This window comes from Drosophila mojavensis, unplaced genomic scaffold (assembly GCF_018153725.1).
Source record: "Drosophila mojavensis isolate 15081-1352.22 unplaced genomic scaffold, ASM1815372v1 contig_74, whole genome shotgun sequence".
NCBI lineage: Eukaryota > Metazoa > Arthropoda > Insecta > Diptera > Drosophilidae > Drosophila > Drosophila mojavensis.
This window is the reverse complement of record NW_025318899.1, coordinates 4,413,761-4,423,291: the sequence shown is the minus strand read 5'-3', so window position 1 is coordinate 4,423,291 and position 9,531 is coordinate 4,413,761. Positions and strand designations below refer to the sequence as shown.

The 9,531-nt window shown below is 37.1% G+C and overlaps 1 protein-coding gene across 1 annotated transcript; it reads left to right on the top strand.

Moving 5' to 3' along the window:
• Window positions 1-7,199: 7,199 nt before the first annotated feature.
• On the top strand, window positions 7,200-9,502 carry LOC6581395 (fork head domain-containing protein FD2). Its single transcript, XM_002007089.4, has 3 exons — window positions 7,200-7,579; window positions 8,689-8,944; window positions 9,004-9,502. Exons 1-3 carry the CDS (start codon window positions 7,215-7,217, stop codon window positions 9,460-9,462), a joined length of 1,080 nt encoding a protein of 359 aa, XP_002007125.3. The 5' UTR covers window positions 7,200-7,214; the 3' UTR covers window positions 9,463-9,502.
• The last annotated feature ends 29 nt before the right edge of the window (window positions 9,503-9,531 follow it).

Here is a 9,531-nt window from a genome sequence, read left to right as displayed (position 1 = left end):
TACATATGTCGAAATCTACCATCCATTATGTATCTATCTATCTATCTATCTATCCATCTATCTATCCATCTATCTATCAATCAATCAATCTATTCTATCTATTCTATCTATCTATCTATCTATCTATCTATCTATCTATCTATCTATCTTTCTTTCGATCCATCTATCCATTTATCTATCAATCTATCTTCTATCTATCTATCTATCATCTATCAATCTATTTATGTATCTATCTATCCTTCTATCGATCTATCTATTATCTATCTATCTATTTATCTATCTATCTAACTATCTATCTATCTATCTATTTATCTATCTATCTAACTATCTATCTATCTACCCATCCACCTCTCAATCTACCTAGGCTACCCTTCTGCCTCATTCACCTTCATCTTAGTTATCTATACATTCCACATAAACCAATATACTCTTCATGCACTTGCTGAGCGAGCATACCAACTATAAATTCTGCAGCTCCAGCCCTAGACCCGAACCTAGCCCTGTCCCTTGTTATGCTCCACTGCCCTGCTTCACTCCCGCTCCTGCTCTCCTGTTCGGCAACTCTGCCGCTCTGCTGCTTGATGATGTGGCGTATTTACTTGTAAACATTTGACGAGTTCCAGCTTTGGCAAAACAAAAACCATATTATAATAATAATAGTAAAAATAATAATAATAGAGAGTATCAGCAGCAGCAGCAGCAAGAGCAACAGTAGAAAAAAACTAGTCAATATTTTAGGCCAGCTGCTGAAAGTCGGCCAGGACCTAGGCCTAGGCTATGGTTTCTGTACCCGTTACCAAATTAAATCAGCAGCAACTGTTTCCTCAACTTTTGCTGCTGCTGCTGCTGCTAGTGCTGCAAACTGATTTTTTGCTAGCGTTGCCAAACCGCATATCAAACTGTCGACCATTTACCATTGGAGCTACAACGAGGTGCGGGCCGTGCCAAGTGGTTTTGGCTGCCTCTTGTTTTCATAACAGTGCCCCAACCCACCTCCCACCACCTCATTCGCTCCCTTCCCATGTGTATGCGTGTGTGTGTGTGTGTGTGTGGAAAAACTCACCCCGACTAACTTTTGACGCCACTCTGTCTGCCGCGCCACGCCTTGGCGGCTCGCTTCTCTGCCTCCGCCCGTCTCTCATCTACATTTCTCTCCTCTCCTCTTCTCTTCTCTTCTCTCCCCTCCTCTTCTCTTCTGTCCTCTCCATTTGTCTGTACAAAAATTCATAGATGCATTTTTTATCGAATACCCTTTCGTTCAGGTCCAAGTGCCAAGCCTATCAAGCTGCCTCAGACTATGCAGAATACCCGGCTTTACTTTTATATAGAGTCCGTCTCGATGAAGTGACCAAAAAAATATGATAAATAAATTCCTAAAATACGTCAAATAAATTCTCTGAATATTTATTTTTTAATTTCTAGAGTACTCACACTTCGGCGTGCCAAAGTCTAACACAACATTGTTATATCGTCACTTGTATTGGGGGCGGGGGGGCGGCTGCAACAACCGCTGTATCGGGGGCAACTAGCTCGAGTTGTTTACACGTGCTTTTGATGCGATGCGTGTGTTCCGTATAGCCCGCGACTCCAGTGCCCCTTCGGCTCCCAATCCGTTCCACGTTCCATGTTCACTGCATGAAGTTTTGCGTACTCGATTTTTTTTATTATTATTTTATTTACATACAAACACACACACGCACACACACACACAGACAAACATGGTGCAGCCGATTACCAAGTGCAGCAACTGTCCCCTCTCTATGCCCTGCGCTCCCTCTATACCACTCTCTCTCTCCGACTCTCTTTTTCCATACACATACACGTACAGCAGCCGACTGCCAAGTGCAGCAGCTGCCCTCTCGCCCCCTCTCCCTTGCTCTAACTTTTTCCCATGAAAATAAACACGAGCTGGTTCACGGCAGTCGCCAAGATGTCTGCGCTTTGCTTTGCTTTGCTCTGCTTTGCTTACGCTCGTCTCTCCACCTGGGGGCGGTACGGAGGCGGGGCTGTCAGGATGTGCCAGGATGTGTTGCTTGCCTTGTTGCCGCATTTTAATAATGCATCGAAATGAAAGTGGCTGTCAACTAGAGATTTGACAGCTGCTTTGTCGCACGACAAGGATCGATGATGAAGACAGGTGAGATATGCACACACACACACACACACACACACACACACACATACACACTGTCACTCTCTCTTTCTCTCTCTCTCTCACACGCATACCTGACAATTGAACCTAGTGGGAATAGCAGCTTTTCTTGTTGATAATTAGCTAAGCCATAAGGAAAGGGAAGAATGGGGGCCCGCGCTCATTAGCAATCGACTCGACTCGGCTCTATATATAAGTCATAAATGAAATAAATCTCCCAGCTCAGTCGGATGGCATAAACACGCTTTGAAGTGCAAATTACCCGCGGGGTCAGCCAATCGAACTCAGTTGGGGGGCGGGGCGGGCCGGGGTCCGAGGCGGCTGTATCAGAGGTCGAGCACAGGAGGCAGTTAACAATGCTCGGTCATAATACATCTTTGAAAATCTGTTTAATGGCCAAGCCGAACCACTTGAGAAGCTTTTGAAGCTGTCGATATTCTAAATTTAAACAAATAAACAAACACACTCACACACACACACACACGCACAAAGGCACCTGGACTGTTGTTGAAAGTTTATTGTTTTTGAAAAATGAAAAGGAAAAAAAACTGTTTCTTTGCACCTTGAGCATCCGTTAATTTGCCACTTGAAAAGTGCAAATCTTTTGATTCATTGTCAGCAAAACAAATTGAGTGAAGAAATCGGCATCAGCGCTTTCTTATAGATCATATCAAACAGTGCCCCCAACGCACCCCACCTGTGCAGCGGTAATTACCTGTGGCCATTCGATACGGAAACAATTAGCACCTTCAAATTTATACACCGATTCTCTATTAGTTGTTGATTCTATAATGGAACTCAATCAATTTTGGATTCTTTAATAATTGAAGCAAATGCAAGTACTTTTATTATATACATACACTCATATATGATTGAATATAGAATTTCCTGAACGCGTATTTGAAGAACGTCAATACCCGACTGCAAATCTCTTACTCATTATTAAATATTTTCAGCAAATGCTGTGGCTAGACATATTAACAAGATTGGTTTATAATAACAATTAAAATATATTTCTTTGTTGAATATTATGAAATGAACATTGCGCCATTTCTATTTTGTAAACAAATTATTTTACTGCAAAAGCCAAAGATTGAATACAAAATATTTATTTAACGCAACTATATATTAAAAAACAAGAAATAAAAATTTATTTTTATCATAAAGCTAACCTTACATAAACTTGAGTAAATATGGCTTGTGTACTAATATTACTATAAACATAGAAAATGTAGGAATTATTTCAAGTGATGAAAGCATTAATATAATATAATAGAATATATTGTGTATATGTTCTCTATGATATAGAGATATGATAGTCTATATCCCTCAATATATACATATATACTTTATTATCTCTAATATGTTATCTTATCCAGCAAAAACAACTCCACTTGTATGCGCAATTCTCGACAATTTCTCCAAGTGTTTGTACAAGTTTAATGTGAAGTCTCCCAGGTACACTAAAAGACATTTAACAGCTCATTTAGAGAATGCTTAACTGTAGTTAACTGCAGGTAGCTTAGCCTGACCTTCACCTCTACAGCGCCAACTGGGAGCACACCTGCTGGAAAGACAAATGTTAACATTTGACAGATTTGCTCATCAATGGACACGTGACGATATCGAAGCTACTGTCTTAAGAGCTCTATCAAAGGAAATACTTTATATATATATATATGCATGTATATATAGATATATATATATATGTATATAGTTGGGGTTGGGGGCACGCAACTAGTGTCAAGAATCGCATAAATTTCCGATTTCGTTTTGGGGCATACAAAATACCATTTTTGGACTCCTGAAGTGTGCCATTTAATGGCCACCAAAGGTCACGTTCACACCATCCTAATGGCCAAAATGTCGTGGATGGTTGGGGGCGCCCAACTGACAATTCAGGTAATGTGGATAATTTGCTGTCAATGATGTGTAACGCCGCCAACAGCAACAACAACAACAACAACAGCGACAGCAACAACAAATCTTTATGATGATGAACAGAAGGAGGCTGAATATATAGCTGCTCGTATTTGTTGTCAAACAACGAAGCCGGCTGCTAATAGCCCAGCTTCTCAGTTACTCCAGGGGTACTATAAATAAATGCCCAACTAGCTGTTAAGAGCAGGGAAATACATACATACATATTGTCGATCGACGACCGCAAGAGCTGTGTATGAGGGATGGCCTGATAGATGCTTTGTTATTTCCATTTAACTGCAACTGTGAGCAAATCAAATTTTGACAAGCTGTTGACTTCTTGGTTAGCTGCTAACAGATCCATAGAATCACAGATCAAAGTCTATAAACTGCATAAATCAATGGCATGGACATCAGGGCATCAGTCAGCAAGATGTCACGCACTAAACTATAAATGCAATTGTGGTTTATTCTGTGATACCCATTGAAAATGCAGCCATAGGGTATATTGATGTTACAGAAAGTGGGAGAAGTGACGGTACTTTTGATCTATATACTAGATAAGCATGATCAGTCTTCATATTAGCTTCTTGATGGTAAAGTAAAGAATAATAAGATTGGGCTTCGCCTGACTTTCTCTCTGAGTGCCTAGATCTTGAGTACTTTATAAGAATGTATACATATATATTCTAAACAAGCACAGCCTTAGTCTTATTGTTAACTTAACTTATGGCCAATAACCAATTATATATATTATTCTATATATCATATGCAACAGAAAATAATAGGTTTCTTTAAATATCATACCATGACTTCAATGAAAACTTAGCCTTAGATACATGAGGCTAACATAAATCCTATTAAAACTGTAATCTAGATACTAAGTATATAAAATAGCAGCTCTTCACAATAAAGCCAGGGTATATTTTTGTCTGGCATTTCCAGCATACGCACACTTGTTTTTTTACGATGAGCTACTAGGAAAACAATGCGAACGTGACTAACCGATCGAGCGACCGATCGATCAGATCACAACAAAACCAAAACATTGTTCTTTTGTTTCAGAGAGCAATAAAACGTAAATTATATATCTACATATATATATTTACATATATCTATATCGTATGTAGAGATCTATATATTTGTTTCCAATACTATTCACAACATAGTTCTAAAAATAAGCAGCAGACAGCAGATCAATTGAAGAACCACGATCCAGAGTAAAGTCTGTCTAGGATACACCCATTGTTTTATGACCCATTTTGAAAGCGGTAAGCGATCGTAAAATCTTTTGCATTCCCAGACAGAGAGACAGAGCGCGAGAGAGAGCGTGAAAAATCCTTTTTGTACTCCAGACTCGAAAGACATATGTGAACTTCAATTGGTCTTTGGTATTTGGTATTGATTGTTTTTATTTCCTTTAAATGAGACTGACTCTGCTTTCTAGTCGAGTCCATTGCCATGCAGTCGATCGTAAAACAGTTTGTAGTTCGTCCTGTGTTTTAAATGTATACAACAATCATTTTACGACCTTCGACTTTCGCTTCACTCTTTAGGAACTGTGGGCGCACTTGACTCCCAGACTCCCAGACCAGCCAAATAGTACTCCTATAGAGTGCGCTTGTGAAAGGTCGTAAAACCTAAAGGAAATTGGAATATGCTCACAGATAGCAGCTGAAGAGATAGACCTCGTTTATCTCCAACAGCTCATATTTTTATAGTTACCCAAAATTTAAAAAAAAAAAAGACAATTTTGATAGATATTAAATGGAATATTCAAATGAATAAAGACTTCTATAAAACAAAACATATTATTTTATGTTGTCACAATATAAATACAGAAAAGAAGAGATAGCAATAATTGATCAATTCCCATTCTAATCAGTTTTGTTTCTGATATAAAATATTTTATAATTAAAATTTTACTAAATAAATTTTATAGTCAAAATATACATATTGCTTATAAAAATGAAGTTAAATATATTTTTATAATTTAAAAAATTTTGTAATTAAAAAAAAAATAATTAGATATTAACAGATATAAGATAGAATATATTTTTATTAATTACATATTTTAAAAACGATATAAATAATTTTGTAAAACATTGCAATAATACATTAATCAATTGTCTTTATTTTATACTTTTATGTATTTATTTAGTTTGTTCTAGGATTTTCATAATTATCTACAGCAAAGAAAAAAATCTCGCTAGTTTACTAGACTTTAAATAAACATTCAGCTAGTTATTTAAGTTACAGAAATTGCATTGTTTAAAGTTTAATAGTGAGAATCTAAAGAATTTTCAATTTTGCGTTGCTTAAATCTCATTTGTTGAACAATTTGTTAGCTGCATTTGTATATAAAGAAATTTGAATGCTTTTGAATACACACCCACATGAAAATTCATTGGCTCCGCCCACAACAAGAAAATTCAGGCAAATGAGCAAAGATCTTCAGCAGAGAGATGGCATGTGTGTGTGTATGAGTAAGTATGGGTAAGTGTGTGTAAAGAGAGTGACGCCCCTGCTAGGAGTCATGTGCACCAATAACATGTGTGCATTAAGTCCATATAGTCGATGTATGTGGATAGAAGAGGAAGTATTGTATTCCTTTTGAAATTTATACAATAATTATAGGAAATAGTTTTAATGTTAGCTAAGGATCTGTGTAAAAATTTCTAAAACAAATTCTCTCTTTATATTTACATACTCGCCTGCATACTCTGCCTCTCTCTCTGTCACTCTCTCTCTCTATCTCTCTGCTTAAGTATTCGTGTATTTATAGTCTCTGTGTGCTCTATGTGCGTGACTTGAGTATGTGTGAGTGTGTGCTCTATTCACAAATACTTTGGATTTTCACTTGCAAGTGCTCTACCCTCCCACAAAAAAATCAATTTAATTGTCGATCGGTCTTCAAGGCGTACGCAACGCGTATCGGTTTAAGAAACTGCATTAAAATATAAACTGCAAGAAACATTATTTTAAATAACGTAAAGTGAAGTTTTCAAAACCACAAAATAACCATATATATATGTATAGTAGCAGTAGCATATATATATAGTAATATCTGCTATATCTTATATTATATATAAAAGAAAAAAAATCAAAGTTCCGAAAGGATTTTCCTAAATTTCCCTAAAATATGTTACCTACATCATGTTATACAACTCCATCAGCTCTACAGGATAATGAGCAGTTGGTGAACTCTTTGCTGGCCTGTCCAGATTATCTGCGCGTCGGTCATCCTTTGGCTGCGAATGCCGTCGGAGCTGTCAATATGGATGGATTGCCATGCAACAGTTTCCCATCTGCCTTCTATTACAATAATATGGATAGTTTTCTGGCTCTGCACAATAATATTTGGACTCTACCCATCTCCTTCTTGCACAACAATCATCGTCCGGAGAAGCCGCCTTTTTCCTATATAGCCCTGATCGCCATGGCCATAAGTAGTGCACCCAATCAAAGATTGACACTGAGTGGCATTTACAAATTTATCATGGATAAGTAAGTGTGATCATGACATAAAATATAGATAGAGAATAGATTAATAGATGTAGATCGATATGGAGTGAGTATAACTGTCTATAAAAATATGTATTGGTATATACATATATGCCTATGCCTATAAGATTCTTGGGAAATCCCGGTTCCTATTTGTTCCTATGAATCTCAATGAATACGAAGGAATATCTATTATTCTAAATCATCCATCAACATTGATTCAGTTCCATTTAGACAAGTGCGTCTTAGGTATAAGCTAAATAAGATCTTTTCTGAATCACATATTCAAAACGAGAATCTCATTTAATTTTGTATGTCCATATTTGAGTCTTAAGTCTTGATATTTCATACATCTAAGCTAAATTATTCTATTCTCCTATATTCTTCGAATCAATTAGAATCTTAAATTCAATTTAAATTTTAGTCCGTATTTCATTCATTTAATCAATTATAATATACATAAATCTAGTAAATAATGTTGCAAATCTAATTAAACTCAGCTAGACATACTACCGATCGTTAAATAGCATTTTTACCATGAAAATAATTATTCAATCTACAATCGATATAATATCTCAAATAACAGCTTGCAATAGGAAAAACTACTTTAAAGCATAACAATTTTTATTATACATATTATATTACATATTTCAGCCTTTTTAAACCTATTTATTTACATTATATCAGGACATTAAACTAGTTTAAAATTGATTCGAAATAAAAGAAAAAATATTATATCTAACGGCATTAAAATAGTTCAAATACCATTTTCATTTTTCTGTTTGTTTACAAGTCTTATATAAATAATAATAATTCTTAATTCTCTACATACATATATGCATATATGCACACAATATATGTATTTAACATGCCATTAAAATAAACTTAAAATATGGAAATCAAGTTTTGAAAATAAAAACAAATATATAGAGTATATTTATAATTGCCATTCATAAACAAGTTGAAGATGTCAAAAAGATTTTTGATTTAAATTTTGACGTCGTATTACATTTGGCGCACTTCCAGTTTGGGTCGATAAACCAAACGAGATGATTAACTTTATCGGACTTTAAAGCTGATCAACAGAATATATTCTTATATATATCTTTCAGATTCCCGTATTATCGTGAGAATAAGCAGGGCTGGCAGAACTCCATACGGCATAATCTCTCGCTCAACGATTGCTTTGTGAAGGTGCCGCGGGATAAGAACACCATCGAGGATAACGACAGCGCTGGGAAGGGCAGTTACTGGATGCTGGATGCCTCCGCCACGGATATGTTTGAGCAGGGCAACTATCGAAGGCGACGCACCAGACGAAGGCACTGCTCGTCGAGCAACAACCGCTACGAGCGAGAGCCGGGCAAGGTAAGCACAGCGAGTCTTCAATCAGCAATCATTATATACTAATAAATTACTACTCCTAGCACGATTCCAATGCCAGCAATGATGGCAGCAATGGGGAGGTGCGATCCTCGAGCGACGCCTTGGGTGACTTTGACGTCTTCTGCAGCGATGGCAGTGCAAACTCTGCTGCACTGCGTCCTAACTACTCGGATCGCATCACAGAGCTGCATCGACAGTATCTTTCCGTATCCTTCGGTTTCAACAGCCTCTTCAACAACGAACCAACGGGCAGGACCTTAAAGGACAGCAATGCAGCCGCCGACAGTCCATGCTCGAGTAGAACTGCAGAGCAGAGCACATCGGATAGCGCCTTGCGTGAAGATCTACATTCCCCAAGCGCCTTTACTCCTACGCCGGCTGGACGAGAGGCGACACTAAACGTTGACGCATTCAAAGGACTTCAGCAGCTGCTCGACACGACGAATAAATCAAAGACGAACACACTCTTCACAATTGAAAACATTATTGGCAAACCGTAGCAATCATTAAGAATTCTAATTAAACCTGTTTTAAATCCAATAACGCATGTCTAATTACTTAATTATGCG

Excerpts from the sequence above, each read along its gene's own strand:
- LOC6581395 (XM_002007089.4), top strand. The coding sequence starts at position 7,215 with ATGTTACCTACATCATGTTATACAACTCCATCAGCTCTACAGGATAAT. Across the intron at positions 7,580-8,688 it reads TACAAATTTATCATGGATAA|ATTCCCGTATTATCGTGAGA; the intron begins GTAAGTGTGATC and ends TATATCTTTCAG. Across the intron at positions 8,945-9,003 it reads ACGAGCGAGAGCCGGGCAAG|CACGATTCCAATGCCAGCAA; the intron begins GTAAGCACAGCG and ends TACTACTCCTAG.